This window comes from Mauremys reevesii, linkage group 14, assembly GCF_016161935.1.
Source record: "Mauremys reevesii isolate NIE-2019 linkage group 14, ASM1616193v1, whole genome shotgun sequence".
NCBI classification, from domain to species: domain Eukaryota; kingdom Metazoa; phylum Chordata; order Testudines; family Geoemydidae; genus Mauremys; species Mauremys reevesii.
The window spans coordinates 3,295,671-3,319,630 of NC_052636.1; the positions used below are offsets into that span (position 1 = coordinate 3,295,671).

The 23,960-nt window shown below is 46.4% G+C and overlaps 1 protein-coding gene across 1 annotated transcript in view; it reads right to left on the minus strand.

Annotated features, from left to right (window-relative positions):
• LOC120381422 (zinc finger protein 850-like) overlaps positions 1-23,960 on the minus strand; it is a 105,851-nt gene that overhangs the window by 32,459 nt on the left and 49,432 nt on the right. Inside the window, exon 2 of the mRNA XM_039499611.1 lies at positions 18,909-19,850. Within this exon, the coding sequence (XP_039355545.1) occupies positions 18,909-19,850 (942 nt within the window). The remainder of the gene's footprint in view (positions 1-18,908; positions 19,851-23,960) is intronic.

Consider the following 23,960-nt stretch of genomic DNA (forward strand, 5'->3'; position numbering starts at 1 on the left):
TGAAACCCTTCTGTACCCACAACTGATGTCTGAAAAGCATCAGTCATTCTGCAGATCAAAGAAAGAAAGAGCAGCCAGTTTCAGACAGATAGGATCCTTATGACCTATATAGGAGAAGTGCACTTCCCTATAGCAGTTTCCCAACATAGTTTTCTTATGGATTTATTTATTAAGCAAAAATTAAGATTAGGAGTCTGATTTAAATTATGTACATTTTCAGTATTAGTTAAGTATGAAACTTTTGCAGCTACTTTTATTTTACTCCTGCCTTCATAAAAAGCTACTGAGTTATAGCAGATAATTACAAAGACTAAAGTACATGCTTTACTATAATTAGGACCGGGCAACCCAAGATGAAAACTACACCGTGGAAGAGTCCTACAACCAGGTTTTTGAGGCCAATCCCTTTATCAATGGAATCCTCAACCAAAATATGAGGAAGGAGAAGAGTCTTTTGACAATAGCTCAAGGTCAGACACCAAGAAGACCAGTACCATTCATCTTCTGGTTTTGGATAAAATACTTGATCTTGCCTACATCATAGAAACCTTCCTCTCTCCAAGTCTACACCCCGCTACACCCTTTAGCAATAAAGTAACCATTAAACAAGTTCTGAATCAGTCGTCTTTCTTCCCAATTTAGTTTTAACAATAAAGCTGCAACGTAAGTAGCTATGGGAGATGACAGTGCAACTGCTAGGTATTGGTGGGGGAAAAGTGTGCTAGTAATGTCCTGGATATACTGGCAGGGCTGGCTTTAGGCCAATTCAACCAATTCCCCTGAATCGGGCCCTGCCCCTAAGAGGGTCCCGCACCCAAGCCCCGGTTCGGTGTATTGGCAAGAGTCAGTGCACTGTACCGAGGTGGCCCAGCTTCTCCTGGGGACAATTTAAAGGGCCCGGGGGCCCTTAAAATTGCCACCACAGCCACACTGCTGGAGCCCTGGGGTAGGGCTGTGGGGATCTGTGGGCTTCTTAAAAAGTCCATGGCTCCCGTTGCTTCTATCGCCCCAGCCCTTTAAATAACCACTGGAGCCCTGCCGCTTCCCCAGGGCTCCGGCAGCTATGTACATGGCCAGGGCTGTGGAAGCAGGGGAGCCCCAGGTGGCTGCTGCTACTCTGGTGGGGGAGGGAGGAGGGAGCACTTACCATGGGATATCTCACAGGTTTGGTTCTCTAATGGTGACTACGAATCAATAATATCTTTAAGTACACAAAAATTTGAATGGGGTGAATGATTGCTATCGATCAGTTGAATGAAATTTGCATTTTTAGATACAGGTGCAGTAAAGTAAAAATTTGAGAAAATATGATTCCCAAAAAATAAAAAAAAGTTCAAAGCATTGACTGCATTAAAATATTGACAAGTAATAAATCAAGGTTTGCATTTTCAGTGTTGGTCATACCATATTCATCATTTCATAATGCTATAATTATTTTTTAGAAAGCGTGGAGGACTACTGCATATACTGCAACTGTATCAACTGTGAAAAAGAAAATGAGGATTGCACGATGGTAAGAAACATAGTATTGAATGAGAAATATACGCCATAAACTGGTTAAGGATCATGATTCCTGTAAAAATTCCACAGCAGTAATCCTTTTCTTCATGCTGATAGTCATATATTAGGTAACGCTCCCATGTGGAAGGAATAGCATGAGTGAATGCTAAGTATGCGTAACATTATAACTTCTGTGATTTCATTTCTTAATTGTTACTTATCAAAGGTCCAGTGTGAATCTTGCAAGAGGTGGGCACATATACCCTGCATTGCAGAAGGAACCAATCAAGAAAACCTGACAGATGAGAAGAAAGAGTACAACTGCAAGAAATGTGCATAGTTCACTTCATTACCCCCCAAAAAACCCCAATAGAAAAACCCATAGTTTAAATACCTCTTGTTCAAAACATAAAACTATATTTCGTTGGGTTGCATTATGTATAATCAGAATTTAATAAAACATGTTTTTACTTGAAAAAATTATTTTCTGTATTTGTGTCCATATATATAATGCAAATTATAAAATTATAAAAATAGATTTAAAAAAAGAAAGTGGTCTCATCATGGGCGTTCTCCATACCCCCAAACCTTACCTCCCTTTTCACGTATTCACACACAAAAAAGGGAAAGCGCGCGCCTCAATCATCCAATAGGTCAATTTGGCACATTAGCCAGGAGGAAGCAGATCGTGAGCGTTTTTGACCGCAAACCCCATCCCTCCAGATTTGCAACCATCCCCGGACCAGTGACAGGTGCACAACCATCCCCGGACCACTGCATAGGCAGCCAAGTCATTGGAAATAATCAAGGAGGAAGCCAGTGGAAAAAATGAATGGGGCCACTCTGGTTATCACCTTGGGGTCAGGGGCGTCCTCTGTACCCCCAAACCTTACCTCCCTTTTCACTTATTCACACTGTGACGAGGCAGTTCTGGTGGGACCAAAGTGAGAGTGCCAATTCAGGACAAATTGTTCAAACAGGGCAGTTACAGCCCTCGGCTGGGGGTTTTCCACCTCTAAGGCAAACCAAACCAGCCAGACAAAAAGGACTTTGGTTTCACCCCACTGGGTAACACAAGTCACACAAACAATTTCCTTAGACACTCCAGTCTCCCAGTATCACCACCAGACCCACTCATCCTGGGGATGAATGGTTATGAAAACCAACACCCCAATAAAAGAAAACGGTTCTCTCGATCCCAAAGGACCAAGCCCCAGACCCATGTCAATATACACATCTGATCTTACCCACAAATCACGCTGTTGCCAATCCTTTAGAATATAAAATCTAAAGGTTTATTCATAAAGGGAAAAAGGTAGAGATGAGAGCTAGAATTGGTTAAATGGAATCAATTACATGCAGTAATGACAAAGTTCTTAGTTCAGGCCAGGGGTGAGCTGGAGCCGGTTCGCACGAACCCGTTGTTAAATTTAGAAGCGGTTTTAGAACCGCTTGTTAACTAGCTTCCCTGCGAGGGAAGCTTTGATGGGCTCTGCCTGGGAAGCCTGTAATTCCTCCTCCCGGCCGCCGGGGGGCGCTGCGCTGCGGGAGCCACGTGAGCTGCCTCCTGGCCCTGTTGCTGCTGCTGCTCTTTGGAGCTCTGGCCCTGGGGCTCCTGCTGCTGCCTGGTGGGTGCCCGGCTGCCTCCTGCTGCTCCCAGCCCCGTGTGAGTGTCTGCGCCTCCCCGCCCAGAGCCCCCTGCCTGCAGCCCCACGCTGCAGCCACCCCCTGCCACCCTCCCCCAGCCCCTGTCTGCACCCCCTGCCCTGCCACCCCCCATTGTACCCCCTGCCCTGCCCCAGCCCCTGTCTGCACCCCTGCCCTGCCCCCAGCTCCTGTCTGCACCACCTGCCCTGCCACCCCCATTGCACCCCTGCCCTGCCCCAGCCCCTGTCTGCAACCCTGCCCTGCCCCCATTGCACCCCTGCCCTGCCACCCCCATTGCACCCCTGCCCTGCCCCCAGCCCCTGTCTGCACCCCTGCCCTGCCCCCAGCCCTGTCTGCACCCCTGCCCTGCCCCCATTGCACCCCTGCCCTGACACCCATTGCACCCCTGCCCTGCCCCAGCCCCTGTCTGCACCCCTGCCCTGCCACCAGCCCCTGTCTGCACCCCTGCCCTGCCCCAGCCCCTGTCTGCACCCCTGCCCTGCCACCCCCATTGCACCCCTGCCCTGCCACCAGCCCTGTCTGCACCCCTGCCCTGCCACCCCCATTACACCCCTGCCCCGCCCCCAGCCCCTGTCTGCACCCCCTGCCCCGCCACCCCCCTGGCACCCCCTGCCCCCAGCCCCTGTCTGCACCCCCTGCCCTGCCCCCAGCCCCTGGCTGCACCCCCTGCCCTGCTCCCAGCCCCTGTCTGCACCCCTGCCCTGCCACCCCTATTGCACCCCTGCCCTGCCCCCAGCCCCTGTCTGCACCCCTGCCCTGCCCCCATTACACCCCTGCCCTGCCCCTGTCTGCACCCCTGCCCTGCCACCCCATTGCACCCCTGCCCTGCCCCCAGCCAGCCCCAGCCCACAGCCCCAGCCAGCCCCTGCCCACAGCCACCCCTGCCCCCAGCCGCCCCTGCCCCAGCCCCTGCCCCAGCCGCCCTCTGCCCCCAGCCAGCCCCTGCCCACAGCCACCCCAGCCAGCCCCTGCCCCAGCCCGCCCCAGCCTACAGCCACCCCCCTGCCCGCAGCTACCCACAGCCACCCCCTGCCCGCAGCCACCCCCTGCCCGCAGCCGCCCTCTGCCCACAGCCAGCCCCTGCCCACAGCCAGCTCCTGCCCACAGCCGCCCTCTGCCCTACCCCCTGCCCACAGCCACCCGCAGCCAGCCCCTGCCCACAGCCGCCCTCTGCCCACAGCCACCCTCTGCCCGCAGCCAGCCTCTGCCTGCAGCCCCTGCCACAGCCACCCCCTGCCTGCAGCCAGCCTCTGCCCACAGCTGCCCGCAGCCACCCCCTGCCCACAGCCACCCGCAGCCAGCCCCTGCCCACAGCCGCCCTCTGCCCGCAGCCAGCCCTTGCCACAGCCACCCTCTGCCCGCAGCCAGCCTCTGCCTGCCCACAGCCACCCGCAGCCCGCCCGTCTGCATCACCTGCCCACAGCCAGCCCGTGTCACTCCCTGCCTCCAGCTAGCCCTGCCCCACGTCCCTATCTGCAGCCAGCCCCACATCCACTGGTGCCCTGCAGTTCCCAGGGCAGTAACCCTGCACACCTGCTTTAATGAGGGGGGGCCAGGGAGCAGCTGGGACCCACACGTGCACACCCTAGAGTGACCAGACAGCAAGTGTGAAAAATCAGGACGGGGGTGAGGGGTAATAGGAGCCTATATAAGAAAAAGACCCAAAAATTGAGACTGTCCCTGATCACCACCCACACATGTGAAACGGAGCTCATTTCTAGTTCAGCCCCATCTTTTTAAAAAAGAACTTTAGGTAGGGTTAAAATACATCTGTATTCTCCTGGACATGTCAGGCTTTTCGGTTCTTAATCACCTCCTGGGAAAATATAGACGTATGGTAACCCTATTGGTACAAAAAATACATGCTGTCGCACATCCCTTAAATCAGAACTTTTTATAGGGAACCTGTTGTTAAATCAGAACTTTTTATAGGGAACCCGTTGTTAAGATTTTGGCAGCTCATCACTGGTTCAGGCTTGTAGCAGTGATGGAGTAAACTGCAGGTTCAAATCAAGTCTCTGGAGAACATCCCCCGCTGGGATGGGTCACTAGTCCCTTGTGTAGAGCTTCATTTCCTAGCAAAATCCCTCCAGAGGTAGAAGCAGGATTGAAGACAAGATGGAGATGAAGCATCAGCCTTATATAGGCTTTTCCAGGTGTAAGAACCTCTTTGTCCTTACTGTGGAAAATTACAGCAAAATGGAGTCTGGAGTCACATGGACAAGTCCCTGCATACTTTGCTCAGTTACACAAGGCGTATCTGCCTTCTCTCCATGGGTCGATTGTGTAGCTGATGGTCCTTAGTAGGCCATCAAGCGAACTTATCAGAGCTAACACCAACTTGTCTGCGGTGTCACCCAGAAGCAGAGCACAAATACAAAATACAGACAATACAGAGCCAATACTTATAACTTCAACTACAAAACGATACATACATACAGACAGCATAATCATAACCACTAACCCATAACCTGGTCTTAGCCACCTTATATGACCCCCTTACCCTAAGATTTGGTGCCACTACAGGACCTTGGTTGCAAACCATGTTCTATATGGTCCCAGTTTATATCAATAATGTCACACACACACAAACAAGGGAAAGCGTGCGCCTCAATCATCCAATAGGTCAGTTTGGCACATTAGCCAGGAGGAAGCAAATCATGAGCATTTTCGACCGCAAACCCCATCCCTCCCGATTTGCAACCATCCCTGGACCAGTGACAGGTGCATAGGCAGCTGAGTCATTGGAAATAATCAAGGAGGAAGCCAGTGGAAAAAATGAATGGGGCCACTCTGGTTACCACCTTGGGGTCAGGGGAGTGCTCTGTACCCCCAAACCTTACCTCCCTTTTCATGTATTCACACACAAAAAAGTGGAAGAGCGCGCCTCAAGCATCCAAAAGATCAGGATTCGGCAACCTTTCAGAAGAGCTGTGCCAAGTCTTCATTTAGTCTCTCTGATTTAAGGTTTCGCATGCCAGTAATACATTTTGATATTTTAGAAGGTCTCTTTCTATAAGTCTATAATATAGAACTAAACTATTGTTGTATATAAAGTAAATAAGGTTTTTAAAATGCTTAAGAAGCTTCATTTAAAATTAAATTAAAACGCAGAACCCCCCAGACCCCTGCAATAGGTCAATGTGGCACATTAGGCAGGAGGAAGCAGAATGTGAGTGTTTTCGACCACAAACCCTGTCCCTCCTGATTTGCAACCCCATGGACCAGGCGGCAGCAAGTCCTGAGCAGGAGCCCAGATGGTCACGTTGTGCGGCAGAAACTGCAACTAGTAGCAAAACGCGATCAGCTGTTTGCTGGGCAGGATCCGCTCAGCTGCTCCCCCCCCCCGGCTCCTGAGGGGCTGAGTGAGCCCCCCCCAAACAGCCCCAGGGGTCGGTGGGGGGGCGGGGCCAACAGCTCCAGCCCGAGGAAGCTGGAGCAGCGGGGGCAGGGCACAGGGAGGAGCTGGAGCAGCTGGGAGCGGGGGGGCTGCGGGACACGGGAAGGGGCTGGGGCAGCTGGGAGCGGGGTTGCGGGCACAGGGAGGGGCTGGGGCAGCTGGGAGCAGGGGGTTGCAGGGCATGGGGAGGGGCTGGGGCAGCTGGGAGCAGGGGTTGTGGGGCACAGGGAGGGGCTGGAGCAGCCGGGAGCGGGGGGTTGTGGGCACAGGAAGGGGCTGGGGCAGCTGGGAGCGGGGTTGCGGGAGAGACTGGGGCATCTGGGAGCGGGGGTTGCGGGCACAGTGAGGGGCTGGGGCAGCTGGGAGCGGGGGTTGTGGGCACAGGGAGGCGCTGGGGCAGCTGGGAGCGGGGCGGGTTGGGGCACAGGGAGGGGCTGGGAGCGGGGGTTGCGGGGCACTGGGGAGGCTGGGAGTGGGGAGGCGCTGGGAGGAAGGAGGCTGGGAGCCGGGGGTTGCAGGGCACAGGGAGGGGCTGGGGCAGCTGGGATGGGGCGGGGCACAGGGAGGGGCTGGGGGAGCGGGGGTTGCGGGGCACAGGGAGGGGCTGGGGCAGCTGGGAGTGGGGGTTGCAGGGCACAGGGAGGGGCTGGGGCAGCTGGGAGCGAGGGGGTTGCGGGCACAGGGAGGGGCTGGGGCAGCTGGGAGCGAGGGGGTTGCGGGGCACAGGGAGGGGCTGGGGAAGCTGGGAGGGGTTGCAGGGCACAGGGAGGGGCTGGGGCAGCTGGGAGTGGGGGAGTTGCGGGGCACAGGGAGGGGCCAGGGCAGCTGGGAGCGGGGGCGGGTTGGGGGTCGGGGCTGGAGCAGCTGGGAGCGGGGGGGGTTGCGGGGCACGGGGAGGGGCTGGGAGCGGGGGAGGCGCTGGGAGGAAGGAGGCAGGAGCCGGGAGGGAGGACAAAAAACCGGGACCATCAGCCCCCGGTGTGACGACACATTGCGAAACCCTCGCGTTTTGCTACTAGTTGCAGTTTCTGCTGCACAACGTGACCATCTGGGCTCCTGCTCAGGACTTGCTGCCGCCTGGTCCATGGGGTTGCGAATCAGGAAGGACAGGGTTTGTGGTCGAAAACACACACATTCTGCTTCCTCCTGCCTAATGTGTCAAATTGACCTATTGCAGTGGTCTGGGGGGTTCTGCGTTTTAATTTTAAATGAAGCTTCTTAAGCATTTTAAAAACCTTATTTTCTTTATATACAACAATAGTTTAGTTATATATTATAGCCCTAAAAAGAGACCTTCTAAAAATATTAAAATGTATTACTGACATGCGAAACCTTAAATCAGAGAGACTAAATGAAGACTTGGCACAGCTCTTCTGAAAGGTTGCCGAACCCTGATCTTTTGGATGCTTGAGGCATGCTCTATCACTGTTGTGTGTGAATACATGAAAAGGGAGGTAAGGTTTGGGGGTACAGAGCACTCCCCTGACCCCAAGGTGGTAACCAGAGTGGTCCCATTCATTTTTTCCACTGGCTTCCTCCTTGATTATTTCCAATGACTTGGCTGCCTATGCACCTGTCACTGGTCCGGGGATGGTTGTGCACCTGTCACTGGTCCAGGGATGGTTGCAAATCGGGAGGGATGGGGTTTGCGGTCAAAAACGCTCACGATTTGCTTCCTCCTGGCTAATGTGCCAAATTGACCTATTGGATGATTGAGGCGCGCGCTTTCCCTTGTTTGTGTGTGAGTATGTGAAAAGGGAGGTAAGGTTTGGGGGTATGGAGAACGCCCATGATGAGACCACTTCCTTTTTTTACATTTATTTTTATAATTTTATAATTTCCATTATATATATGGACAAAAATACAGAGAATAATTTTTTCAAGTAAAAACACATTTTATCAAATTCTGATTATACATAATGCAACCCAAAGAAATATAGTTTTATGTTTTGGACAAGAGGCATTTAAACTATGGGTTTTTCTATTGGGGTTTTTTTGGGGTAATGAAGTGAACTATGCACCTTTCTTGCAGCTGTACTCTTTCTTCTCATCTGTCAGGTTTTCTTGATTGGTTCCTTCTGTAATGCAGGGTATATGTGCCCACCTCTTGCAAGAATCACACGGGACCTTTGATAAGTAACAATTAAGAAATCAAATTGCAGAAGTTATAATGTTACACATACTTTGCATTCACTCATGCTATTCCTTCCACATGGGAGCGTTACCTAATATATGACTATCAGCATGAAGAAAATGATTACTGCTGTGGAATTTTTACAAGAATCATGATCCTTAACCAGTTTATGGCATATATTTCTCATTCAATACTATGTTTCTTACCATCGTGCAATCCTCATTTTCTTTTTCACAGTTGATAAAGTTGCAGTATATGCAGTAGTCCTCCACGCTTTCTTAAAAATAAATATAGCGTTATGAAATGATGAATATGGTACGACCAACACTGAAAATGCAAATCTTGATTTATTAATTGTCAATATTTTAATCCAGTCAATGGTTTGAACTTTTTTTTCTTTTTTTGGAATCATATTTTCTCAAATTTTTACTTTACTGCACCTGTATCTAAAAATGCAAATTTCATACAACTGGTCGATCAATAGCAATCATTCACCCCATTCAAATTTTTGTGTACTTAAAGATATTATTGATTCATAGTCACCATTAGAGAACCAAACCTGTGAGATATCCCACTTTAGGGGTATTAAGAGAACTGTCTACTATGTGACAAAGTTCCACTCTTCATGTTATCTTCACATGTGCCCAATGAGTCCACAAGACATGGAAGAAAGTAATTACCTGACTCCTTCATTAGAAGAATTGCTATATGTCTTCTAAACGCAGTATTAGCCTCTTGTGTTGTTTCTACCGCACTGCTGTCTTTGTGCTGCAAATACGTTTCTGCAAACTAGCAACACAGATATTTAGAATACACATTATAATTACCAGAGGTGAAAGTGGGTCGGTCCAGTGTACCGGTAAGAACTGGCCACTGGTTCCGGCCCATACATGGCTGACATGACACTTCCGCTGTGGCAGTGCTTTATGCTTTAACAGCGCTGCCCCCTTTATCCCATCGCCCCCGCATCAGCGGCCCTGCCATAGGGTCCGGCAATGCTGTTGAACGCTTCTGGCAGGGCTGCCTACAGTGGGGGAGCGAAAGGGGCTCTGGGCTACGGTGATTTACAAGCGCCTGGTGTTCCTGGCCACTGCAGCAGCAGCTGTCAGGAAGGGCTGGCTGGTAGAATCTGGTCCCCCCAGCACCGCACCTTCCACTGGAGACCCCATCCCTTCTTGGGGCCAGAAGCGCACCCTGTACACCCTGGCAAGGACACCAGTGCAGTGCCCACTGGTAATCTCTGGCATTTACTTTCAACATGGATAAGTAAACATACATAACCAATATTAATTGCAATTTGGTATTCAATACCTTTAAGATGAGTGGTCCGCAGTTGTGGCCATCACTTTGTCTGGCATGCTGAACAATTTTATTGTTCCAATCAGATGAGGATTTACTAGTTAATCGTTTGATGAAGTTTCTGAAATTTTTAGAGAGTACATTAGCAGACTGCAGAAATGAGCTTTGCTTTCCTTTTTTCCCCCCTCTGGTTTCTGGACATAGATAAAAATCCATACTCTCTCTTTTTAATAGTAATTGAAATGACTTATTGCTCACATATATACACACTTGTTTTCATATTATTGTCTCACACTTACACAATGTATCACCTGATTTGCTGTGCCCCATGTTGATAATAACACATTCTCAAACATGCAACATGCCACTGTTTCGTGTCCACATTCTGTGAAGTCTTTCCCCAGAGTCAAATCACTCAAAGTCCATTATTAAGCATATTCAGTAGAAGTACATGCTGTTTCAATGTTTACTTGTAGCTAACAGGAAGATATTAGTCTCACTATTGTTACATTCCCTTTTAAAAAAATTTCAATGGAACAGTTAATGTCCAATGTAAAAGTAAGTATCTAATAAATCACCTCCAATTCCTCAGGCATGTTCTTTCATATCTGAAATTCCCTTTTTTTCCATCAAGACTATCTGTAAGTTTCAATATATTCACAAATTTTATTGGTAATGAGATTTTTTTCAAAAACTTTATACTGATTTATCAACAATCATTATGCAACTAACATATTGTCATTTGTAATGTCTCAGTAACACACAAGATATAAGCATATTGTGAAATCAATCAATTCTTTACAGAATGTATTCTTCCAGGATACATGAACAATGTAAAGTGACAGTAGCAATTTTTTATAACATTCACACTCCTCTTTCCTTTGCATGCACTGAACTCACTGAAAACCCGCAACAAGGGAAATTATAGTACAATACAAAACATCTTACCGCAATAACCTAATGACCTGGTGTGTGGTAAGGAAGCAAGAATATATCATTTTGAAGTAATTCACTCTGTGTTTATTTAAAAAATTAGAAATTCAATTATAGTTTCCAGTGAAGCAAACCATGAAATATACATTATACTGTATTTCCCAAATTCATTGCATGTCTTACTATTAGACTACTCCTCCACATCAAACATACCACTGCATTTGCTGTTTCACACTGTGTTTAACTCACTGAATGAAATTGTGCTTTTCTCATGCTCAGTATGAAAATGTGTTAGCATTTACCTTCACTTTCATTTGAGTAGCTCTGCCTGAGAGAATGACAGTGGAAACTACTGATGAGATGGCTTGTACCTGTTGACAGTCAACAAAGTTATTAATGCATTAATAATTGTGGCACGTCAAAAACATAATGAATTTAAATAGACAGATATGCAAGGGATCCTTCGTTTTACAAATCAGATACGTATATAGAATCACAGAATTCAAGATCAGAAGGGACCATTATGATCATCTAGTCTGACCTCCTGCAAGATGCAGGCCACATAAGCCGATCCACCCACTCCTGAACTAATTCTCTCCCTTGACTCTGCTGTTGAATGCTCCAAATCATGATTTAAAGACTTCAAGTAGCAGATAATCCACCAGCAAGCGACCCCTGCCCCATGCTTTGGAGGAAGGCGAAAAACCTCCAGGGCCACTGCCAATCTACCCTGGAGGAAAATTCCTTCCCGATCCCAAATATGGCGATCAGCTGAACCCCGAGCATGTGGGCAAGACTCTGCAGCCAGACCCTCTGGAAAAGGCTAACAATATCCCAACATTGACCCTTTGTACTAATTACCAGTGTGGCACGTTATTGACCTATTGACTCAACCCGTTATCCTATCATACCATCCCCTCCATAAACTTATCCAGCTTAATCTTAAAGTCATGGAGGTCCTTTGCCCCCACTGTTTCCCTCGGTAGGCTGTTCCAGAATTGCACTCCCCTGATGGTTAGAAACCTTCGTCTAATTTCAAGCCTAAATTTCCTGACTGACAATTTATATCCGTTTGTCCTCGTGTCCACATTAGCACTGAGCTGAAATAATTCCTCTCCTTCCCTGGTATTTATCCCTCTGATATATTTAAAGAGTGCAATCATATCTCCTCTTATCCTTCTTTTGGTTAAGGAAAACAAACCGAGCTCCTCAAGTCTCCTTTCATACGACAGGCTTTCCATTCCTCAGATCAATCTAGTGGCCCTTCTTTGTACCCATTCCAGTTTGAATTCATCCTTCTTAAACATGGGAGACCAAAACTGCACACAATACTCCAAATGAGGTCTCACCAACGCCTTATATAACGGGACTAGCACCTCCTTATCTCTACTAGAAATACCTCGCCTAACGCATCCCAAGACCGCATTAGCTTTTTTAATGGCCACACCACATTGCCTACTCATAGTCATCCTACGATCAACCAGGACTCCTAGGTCCTTCTCCTCCTCCGTTACTTCCAACTGGTGCATCCCCAGCTTATAACTAAAATTCTTGTTAGTCATCCCTAAATGCATAACCTTATACTTCTCATTATTGAATTTCATCCTGTTACTAATACTCCAGTTTACAAGGTCATCCAAATCTCCCTGGAGGATATGCCGATCCTTTTCCGAATTGGCAATACCTCCCAACTTGGTGTCATCCACAAACTTTATCAGCCCACTCCTACTTTTGGTTCCGAGGTCAGCGATAAATAGATTAAATAAAATCGGACCCAAAACCGAACCTTGAGGAACTCCACTGGTAACTCCCCTCCAACCCGACAGATCACCCTTCAATACGACCCTCTGCAGTCTCCCCTTTAACCAGCTCCTTATCCACCTCTGGATTTTCATTTCGATCCCCATCTTTTCCAATTTAACCAGTAATTCCTCATGCGGTACCATATCAAACGCCTTACTGAAATCAAGATATATTAGATCCACCGCATTTCCCTTGTCTAAAAAATCTGTTACTTTCTCAAAGAAGGAGATCAGGTTGGTTTGGCGCGATCTACCTTTCGTAAAACCATGCTGTAATTTGTCCCAGTTGCCATCGGCCTCAAGGTCCGTAACTACTCTCTCCTTTAAAAATTTTTCCATGACTTTGCATACTACAGATGTTAAACTAACAGGCCTGTAGTTACCTGGGTCACTTTTTTTCCCCTTCTTGAATATAGGAACTATATTAGCTAATCTCCAGTCAAACAGTACAACCCCCGAGTTTAGAGATTTATTAAAAATCATCGCTAACGGGCTTGCAATTTCACTCGCCAATTCCCTTAATATTCTAGGATGAAGATTATCCGGGCCCCCTGATTTACTTCCGTTAAACTGTTCAAGTTTGGCTTCTACCTCAGATACCGTAATGTCTACCCCCATATCTTCATTCCCGTCAGTCCCTCTACCACTATTCCTTAGCCCTTCATTAGCCTCATTAAAGACCGAGGCAAAATATTCGTTTCAATATTGTGCCATGCCAAGATTATCCCTAATCTCCACTCCGTCTAAAGTTTTAAGCGGTCCCACTTCTTCCTTCTTGGTTTTCTTCCTATTTATATGGCTAAAAAACCTTTTGCTATTGGTTTTAATCCCCTTCGCTAGGTCCATCTCCACCCGGCTCTTTGCCTTTCTCACTGCTTCCCTACACCCTCTGACCTCAGTAAGGTAGGTTTCTTTGCTGATCCCTCCCATTTTCCAGTCCTTGTACGCTTTCTGTTTTTTCTTAATCACCCCTCTGAGACGCTTGCTCATCCAGCTTGGTCTAAAACTGCTACCTACAAACTGTTTTCCCTTTCTCGGGATACAGGCCTCTGACAGCTCCTGCAACTTCAACCTGAAGTAACCCCAGGCATCTTCCGCCTTTAGATCCCTAAATATGTTAATCCAATCCACTTCCCTAACTAGTCGCCTTAATTTAGTAAAGCTAGCCCTTTTGAAATCGTAAACCTTAGTCTCAGATGCAATTTTGTTTATCCTTCCATTTATTTTGAAACAAATTAGCTCATGATCACTCGAGCCAAGGTTGTCCGCTACAACTATTTCCTCAACAAGGTCCTCGTTACTCACCAAAATCAGATCTAAAATGGCATCCCCCCTCGTTGGTTCAGCAACTACTTGATGAAGGAATTCATCAGCTATCACGTCTAGGAAAAGCTGAGCCCTATTATTATTACTAGCATTTGTTTCCCAATCTATATCCGGGAAGTTAAAGTCTCCCATGATCATACAGTTCCTATTAGTATTTACCTCCTTAAAAACATTAAAGAGCTCTCTATCCATATCCAGGCTAGATCCCGGCGGTCTATAGCACACCCCATCACTATCCCAGGGGACGCTCTAGTAGTTTTCTTCCCCAATGTCACCACTGCCCAAACAGACTCCGTATTATCCATTGCATTGCTAGTTATTTCGTTACATTTCACCTCATTATTGACATACAATGCTACTCCCCCACCTTTACCTTTGTTTCGGTCTTTCCTAAACAGCACATACCCTTCCATACCTGTACTCCAGTCATGGCTACCGTTCCACCATGTTTCGGTTATTCCTACGATATCTGGTTTCAATTCTCGGACCAGGAGCTCCAGTTCCTCCATTTTGTTACCTAAGCTTCTCGCATTGGTGAACAAACATCCTAATTTTTGCTGTTTGGCTCCTCTCACCCTTTTCACCCAACTTGGTAGGGACACAGTACTACCAGTATGACTTGCCGGTCTAGTATCCGTTCCCCCCTCTTCCTTATACCTAACCCTCCCCCTCTGGCTATATCTGTTGTTATCCTGTTGTTCTCACTCTCAACGTATAAATTTGGCGTGGAGAGTACCTGGACCTCTCCCAACCGTCTCCCCCCCCAATGTCTAGTTTAAAGCTCTTTTAATCAGATGAGCCAGCCTCCCTCCTAGAATTCTACTTCCTTCCCTACTTCGGTGGAGCCCATCCCGTGAGAACAGTTCTCTGTCCCCGAAAGCCTCCCAGTGCCTATACATCCCAAAGCCCTCCTTGTAACACCACTCCCTCAGCCAACTATTTATCATCACGATCTTGTCACCCCTTTGGCGCCCTTCCCTAGGGACAGGTAGAATCCCACTGAAAATCACCTGAGCCTCGATTTCCTTGAGCGTCTTACCCAATCTGGCATAGTCTCCCTTGATCCTCTCTAGCGAGAATCTAGCCGTGTCATTCATTCCTACATGAAGGATGATCAATGGGTTCTTACCTGCTCCTCTTAGGATTCTTTTCAACCTCAGGTCCACATCCCGTATTTTAGCGCCCGGTAGACAGCACACCCTTCTGTTCTCTGGATCAGCCCTGGTCACAGGCCTGTCCAACCTTCTCAGTATGGAATCCCCAATCAGATAGACCTGCCTTTGCCTGGGGACAGTGCGGTCCTCTAACCTATCCTCCGTCCCCCCTGGTTGCAAGCTCCTTCCATTCCTATCATCCCTTGTGGTTCCCCTTAAGCCATCCTGCATCCTCCCTGGGCCCAGACTTGGTGCTGCCTCCATCGACTCCTCCCCTCTTTCTATCAGACTAGCCGCTCTTCTCTTTTTCCTTGCCCTCCCACTGTCAGCTACCACCTTCCTCATTCTCCAAACCTTCAAACCTGTTCCTTAGCTCTATTTCTCCCTCACTGGCTCTCCTTTTCCCCTGCCTGCTTCTCACGGTCACATGCTTCCACCGACCATATTCCTCATCTGGCAGTCCCCCCTCACTGGCCTTAACCCCTGCTTCCCCCTGTACTCCTGGGCATTCCCCTTCAGCCACTGCTTGCCATTGCTCCATCAGCTGCTCGAACCCCCTTCTATGCTCTACCAGGGTTTCTACCTGCAGCTCTAGACCCTGGAACTTTTCCTCCAGCAGCTCTATTAGGCGGCACTTCATGCATACATAGTACTGTTCTGGGTCCCCCGCTAGGACCATGTACATACCGCAGCTGCTGCATGCTATCATCCTCAGTGTATCCTCTGCTGCTTGGCTCATGGCTGCTGCTGTCTCGGCCTCGCTCGGCGGTCCTACCTGGGGACCACAGGAAACACGGTGCCGCCCCCTTCCGCCTCCCCCTGTAAACTCCCACTCAAACTCCCCTGTTAGCAGCCCTGTTCGCCGGCTCTCTTTCCCTTTAGTCTTGTCGTAAAACTAAATATCTCTTCAGATACAAGGGAGTGTTTGTGTTCATTCCTGTTAGCTACACAGGGGTTTGATGTAGCTGCTGGGAGATTAGACCACCTGGTATGCCTAGCCGATTTGCTGTTAGCGCTCCTGGAATAACACTCAACATTTGGATGGGGTTAGGGAATCAATGGAAATTTTGGCCATTAGAATCCCCCCAGCTTTAGTGTATACGTAAAGTGAAACCAGGGGAAGTTGTCACTGTTCATGATAATGTTTGCTGGGAGGGTAGGGGACAAGGAACTACCCTGACAGGACACCTACTTTTTCAAGCTAATGATGATAATTGTGTGTATGTTAAAACCACCATGTTGCAAGACATACGTTTTAATCTCACTACTGCTGCAGGCAATCATATTATTTACTGGCCTGCAGATAGCATTTTACAAGTAGCCCTTAAGTTCCAGATACCCTTTAATTGGACTAGTTTAGTACCTGATCGGTTTCAAGATTTGCTTTCATTGTTACCAGAGGTTCAAAGAATCTCTGAAGTACAAGGGCAAAGTCACATGCTTCAAAATATATATCAAGTTGAAAAGAATGCCTTTCATACAGCTTATAGAGTGTCTGCTTTATGTACTAAGTATGATGTATTGTGCTTTATGACTAAAACTGTACAACAACCCCATCATATTACTGTGAGAATGTTACTGCTTGTATTGTTGTTATTTAGTTTAGGATTATGTTGTTGTTGTTGTTGTAAAGGATGTGATAATAGTAATACCTTTCATGTCCAGGCTAATCATGCATTGTCATTACATCCAATTAAAACCCCTAAGGTTAAAACATCTGATGTAGAATCTGAAATCCATGGCTTAATGCAAAAAGAGGTTTGAGAATATTTGTTGTACTAGAAGTACAAAAGGGGGGAGATGTGGAAGTAGAGCAAGAACTGATAGGGATTTGAAGGGGATTTCAATGCATGACAGTCTCTGTTAGCAAGAGTCAGGCTAGCTGTAACCCTAATAACGCGAGATTTGTAGAAGTGAGGATTGTGTGAGGCGAATGGGAAAGAACTGTGTGAGTTGTTGTTGCGACCTTGTGTCGATAATGAGGAATGTAGACTAGTGTCTAAATAGAAGTGAGAAAAATAAGATATCAAGAGGACCTATGTATAAACAAAATGCAGCTGTTACTTATTATTGTATGTAACAAAAGGTATAAATGCTGCTGTAATTGTTTACCTGTAGAGAGACCTGCCTAGGAAGGGAAACCCTGTGTCCTAGCGCACTCTCCCCTTCTATGAAATTGCTTGAGAAATAAAGTATCTGACTTTGCTGAACCCAACCAGAGAGTGAGAACTATGTTTTTCTCCAACTACACTAAAATGACAATGGTTGGAACTCTCCATTTCTTCCTGTCTTTGGATTGATGGGCACTAAGAGCTGTAGCTACAGTTGAGGAACCAGGTGATCCGACAGCTGGCTCAGCCCTCCATACTAGCAGCTTTCTCACATACGAGTAGATGGGTCAAAATTGGAATTGATGTCATGACTTGATTCCCATAGGGGATCAATCTGTCTAAGGCTGTGTCTACCCTTCAAACACTGGAAGTATTCTTCTGACAACCTAACACTGTCTAGACTGGGGCTCAGGTCACATTAACTACTACTCTCAGTGGCGTGGATTTTTCACACTCCTGAGAGATGTGGCTATGTCAACATAGCTTTTCAGTGTAGATCAGCCTCTAGGTGGCTTTTTGACATGAAAGGAAACGGAGTAATCAGCCTTTTCCTTGATACTGATGGTTGATGATTGCAACTTTCCTACCTGCTGGACACATCCTATGACAGATCTCATGCCTTTCCTTTGCAAATTAGAGAAGTGGGGAAGTCAGTGACCCTTACAGGCTAAGTGGGTAAAATCTGATGCAACTTGACTCCTCGAGTAATTTCCTTTTAATAGAAATTAACTTTAAAGCTAAGCAAAGTAAGTTTTATTTGAAATACAAAAAATTAAAGTCGATACTGGGCCAATATTCTCTTATACACTCATTCTCACACACATTCTTCCACCCCAACCATTGAAGTTAGGTTTTCTACCAGAACGCCTTAAATTACAGGGGGTAAATTAAATCAAATTAACTTTTCAAGATTAGCCATCATTTGCTGTAAGAGAACTTTCAGTTTTCCAAAATAATTGAGATTATCACACAATTAGTCTCTTACTCTTTAACCAATAACTTCACCTATAACTTCATTTTCATTGGTAACAAGAACATATTCAAAGATCACAAATTCTTATATCTGTTAGTTTTCTTTTAATGCCCACTGCCAACAACTGAACCTTGGCTCAAATTGTGGTTTGTCCCAACATAGGTCCCAAATACGTCTGTAAGTTCATATATCTCAGGATCTTCTGCCATGTGTGTTGGTGGAAGGGGTCTCCTATGTGGGAATGTCTGCATCATGAGGAAAGATACTTCTCTTTTCACACTTTTTAATCTTTCAAAGTAGGAAAGAGGTAAAGAAGTAATATGATGCTCCCTGGTTCCGGATAGGAAGGGCACACTTGAATTACACAAGGGACAATGGAGTTGATAGAAAGGACAAACGGGTCAACTTCAAAACAGGGGGAAAGGCAAAAATGGGCCACTCATCCAGACAAGCTGAGGGATAACGGTGCTGCAAACAGTTCAAACAGCTTTAAAAGTTACTATGTGGGAATCAGGAAAAGTATTAACATAAAGTACAGATAGCCCTAGAGGTTTTTATAGTGTTGATCTCCCTTGCAGATTCTCTGATGCCTAACATGGGCTGAGTGCCAAGAGAAGGTTTTCCCGCACTCACTGCATTCAAAGGGCCTCTCCCCTGTGTGGATTCTCTGATGTTGAAAAAGGTCTGAAGTGCAAGTGAAACTTTTCCCACATTCACTGCATTTATAGGGCCTCTCTCCTGTGTGGACTGTCTGATGCCTAATAAGGTTCGAGCTGCGATTGAAGGTTTTCTGACATTCAGTGCATTCATAGGGTCTCACACCGGTGTGGATATTCTGATGTTCAGAAAGGGCTGATCTGTGAGTGAAGTTTTTCCCACACTCACTGCATTCATAAGGCCTCTCCCCTGTGTGGATTCTCTGATGCCTACTAAGGACTGAGATGCGATTGAAGGTTTTCCCACACTCAGTGCATTCATAGGGTCTCACACCGGTGTGGATTTTCTGATGCTCAGAAAGGGCTGAACTCCTAGGGAAGCTTTCCGCACACTCACTGCATTTATAGGGTCTTTCGCCTGTGTGGATTCTCTGATGTTCAGAAAGGGCTGAGCTGGTAGTGAAGCTTTTCCCACACTCACTGCATTCATAGGGCCTCTCTCCTGTGTGGATTCTCTGATGTTGAAAAAGATCTGAAGTGCAAGTGAAGCTTTTCCCACACTCACTGCATTCATAAGGTCTCTCTCCTGTGTGGATTCTCTGATGCCTAAGAAGGTGTGAACTGTGATTGAAGGTTTTCCCGCACTCACTGCATTCATAGGGTCTCTCCCCTGTGTGGATTCTTTGATGGGTAATAAGGTGAGAACTGTGATTGAAGGTTTTCCCACACTCACTGCATTTATAGGGCCTCTCCCCTGTGTGGATTCTCTGATGAGTAATAAGGTTTGAGATGCGATTGAAGGTTTTCCCACACTCACTGCATTCACAAGGTTTCTTACCTGTGTGGATTCTCTGATGCTTTATAAGGGCTGAGTAGTGACGTAAGTTTTTCCCACTCTCAGTGCATGTATTTTTTCTCTTTCCCCTGAGGATTTCCTGCTGTGTTGTGCTTTCCTTGAGGTCCTTCTGAGTTCCTTCACATGGAATTAATTTACCCACTTTCTCCACTGGCTGGTTTCCCTGCTCTCTTTCTGGTCTGTGCCGAATCTCACAGGATTTTCCCTGCTCGTGACTCCTGGACACATTCCTTTTCCGTCTTTGTGATAAGTCTCTGTGTTTATCCACTCGCTCAACATTTTCCTGCTGAGAATTCTGCTCCTCTTTCTCACATGCCATTGCATCACCTGCTGTGATAGAGACAGAAACCTCAAACAGGGAGACCAAACCAAAACAAGTGCTGGAGAGAGGTCAAATAAAAATCGGGAACGGAAATCCCCCAAACACTTCCCCAAAATGTACTAGTAGAATTTTGTGTTTGTATTTTATATAATTTAGAATGAAGGATAAAGAATAAGAATGTAGCATGTATTAAATATATTGGTGTATGATCTGATCATATCCTGCCAAGTCACCCTTTTTGAATAGCAGAAAGGAATGGCCTTATGGGCCAATGGGCAGAGATACAGCAGCCAGAATCTGTGTCTGGACTGATATCAAGGCAGTAACAGACCTTTGAGGGTCACCAATTTGTTGTAGGTTTAGCATTTTAAAATAAGTAAAAGAATGCCATGATTGTTTTCTTTTGCATTGCAATTTGATATTCCTGTTGAAAATGTTGTGCGTAAATTAAATCTGTTGTGTGTGTGAATGAGGAATGTACGTGTTAAGAGATAAGTGTGAAGGCCATCACTGAACCAGATGTACGAGGGAGGAACTGGAGACAGACGTAAGGGCACCAGGAGGCTGCAACACGCCCCTATTGAAATGTCAGAGGAGGGCAGATTGACGACTCTAAAGATGAGACAGGCACCTATCAGGGGGGACTAGACAGCTGTAATCAAAACCACCATGGGTAACTCCCTGAGGAACTTGATGAAAGAAAGAGATAAAGGATGAAAAGGACAATTTAAGAAAACAAGCACTCGTCAAACAACAATTGATTAATGCATGACGGTGCAAAACTCATTGGTCCCAAAGAAGGAAAATCACTATATAAACAGGGTGCCTTGCCATGAAACTTTGGGTTTGTCCTGCCAAGAATTCCCCAGAGCATCATATCGCGTCCGACACAACCTGGCTCCTCCTACGTGTGATCAACCTAGCTGGCCACAAGATTGATCCATACTCTGGACGGGTAACTATAACATCGACTGGCAGGACAGTGTTTGTGTGGGGTGCGATTGACTGCATATGCTAATTGTTGTATCTTCAATAAATGCAGTGTATTGCCTTTTCCACTGAAAAAGATCCCTTGTGCTTCTTATAAACATAACACAAGTAGGAGAGAGGAGGGGATCAATTTGGTCTTCACACCCCATTCAAATTCGCATGGGGAAGGGAGGCAGCTACTGCCTGGTGTCTGCTAGGATCTACAGGAAGCCATGAGCTATAGTTACCCTGAGGATACGACCCCTGCTAGGAAAAATAATGAACTGAGAGATCTCCCAAGGGTTTTGTAGGGTATCCCAGATGTTTCCTTCAGGCACTTACAGATTCTGAGTTGGTTTAACATTTCCTCACCTGTGCAGGGAGCTCTCAGGATCTCTCTTTCCTCTGAACCCTGGAGGACTGGGACCCATGGCTCTTCCCCTTGTTCCACCTGGGAGATCACATCAGGTATGGAAACTGGAAACCCTGCCCAGATGAAAGAAAACAATGGAGTTCAATTGATCTCATAAGACTTTGTCATAAAAAAGATTCTATTAATTTAACTTCAGTGCTTAGTGTGACCTGGTGGGCCAGGGGCAGTTCTCACTGAAAATGCCAAGGTTAGGGCAGGCTGAAAAAGGGAGAGCAGACGCTCCTAAAACTGTGCTTTTGATTCCCCGCATGGGTAATCGAGAAGCTGAAAAAAGAAATCACACAACCCCCTTTATTGCATTCCAGTTCTCTGACTCCCAGTCAGCATCTAGGTCCAGTACAGTGAGAGGTTATTTAAAAACTTATTTTAAAACTCTGCTCACATAAACAAAATGTTCTTCTGACCCCAAAGGGTCAGCCATGTTACCAGGTCAGTATAGGTTTGGCCATGCTGCCAGCCAATCCATTAGCATGTAAACTAAAGGTTTATTATAAAAGAAAAGAAAGAAAGGAGTTGTTAAATAGGAAAGCAGTCAGATACATTCCGAAATCTATATATCAGGTTCTTAGCAGTAAGAACCATCTGGCTTGAAAGTCCATCTGGACCACATCCACAGTTTGTATAGGTCATTCAGTCCTTTGGTCAAGGCTTCAGTTTGTAGAAAAGTTGCTCCAGAGGGAGGAAGAGGGACTGAAGACAAAATGGAGATGATGCAGCTGCCCTTTATATTCATTTTGCCATGTAGCTTGTACTTCCTGTGTCCCAAACACAAGATTCACAGCACATGGCATGTAAAAGCCTTGGAGGTCTCAGTACACAGGCATACCCCGGCATGTCTTGCTGACTCAATAGGTGTATCCCGTTAGTCCTTTCCATGGGTTCGCTGTACAGCTGATGAACCTGGATGGGCCATCAAACGGGCTAGGCAGTGCTGACGCCAATATGTCTGGGGGTGTCACCCAGAAACACTGCACAAGTCTGGAAATACAGATATACCCTACATATCTATAACTCACAATACAAAGGTATTGTACATAGAAACAAAATTATCATACCTGGAAAATCATAACATTTTCACTGACACATTACATGGCATATCTAGCACGATTCATTGCAATTTTTTCATATTGGTATTAATAATAAAATAATAATAATATAAAATGTCTCACAATTCCCAGCAAACCAGTGAATTCCCAGGGCCAGCTCCCCAGGTCATTGAAGATGCCAAACACACTGCTTTTGAGCGATTGAAATACCCACATATCTGCTGGGAACACACACAGACACTGTGTCAGTCTGTACCCCTATGTTCACTCTTCTAGAAAATTATGATCAATTTTGTACACAGTATGGCTTGTGAGGTATCATTTGAAAACACATAATCTACTGAATATTATCCTCCTGTTAAAATGTGTATCAACACTTATGTAAACTTATGAGATTCTACTGTATGATATTACTGAAAAAGTTACAGTTCTGGGGAACAGCCGCAGACCAGTTCCTCAGAGACATCAAGGCAAACAGCTGGTCAAACAGCCATTCTCTGGAGGGGGATGGTGTGAAGAAGACATTTACATTCCATCACAGGGACCACTTGAAGCTCATATCTCCAACAGACAGCCTGTCACCATGACTCAGCTGAGAACTGAAGTGGTTTCTAGTACAAAGGACTGAATTATAAAAAGAGGTAAGGAAAATGCTTGAGACTCTCTCTCTCCCCTTTCCCTCTGCTCATGACAACTTCCAAAGAGCTGCACTTGGGCAGCAAGGGCGGGTTAGGCAGAGTCCTGGCTGAAAGGAAAGTCAGCCTGTCTCAGAATATGGTCAGAGAAACATTTGCTTTCAATCCGTTTTAGCTTGTTAACTTAGATGTTAGTTTTTGTTTTATCTTGTTATCTTTTATAACCAATTCTGAACTTTTATGCTTCATTACCTGTAGTCATTTAAAATCTTTTTTTTTTTCCCGGTAGTTAACAATCTTGGTTTATTGTTTATCTAACCAGTGTGTTTGGATTAAAGTGTGTTGGAAACTCAGTTTGGGATAACAAGCTGGTGCATGTCATTTTCCACTGATGAAATGACAGACTTCATATGAGCTTGCGTTGTTCAGTAGTGTGCTGGACAGTGCAAAAGGCATATTTCTGGGGGAAAGTCTGGGAGCAGAGAATTTTCTGGGGCTCTCCTGTGGGGTACTGTAATTCGTGAGTCGCTGACTAGCAGCACTCAGTACTGTGTAGCTGGGAGTGAGTTACATGCTGGAGACTGTGTGTTAACTGCCCAGGAGTGGCTGTTCTCACAGTAAAGCAGTGTTAAAGACACCCCAGCTTGGGGAACTGAGAGGAAACAGCTGTTTAACCACAGTACAATCTGGACTGTTAATGTCACAGACACTCAATTTCAATGAGTCTCCTAAAACACAGAGAA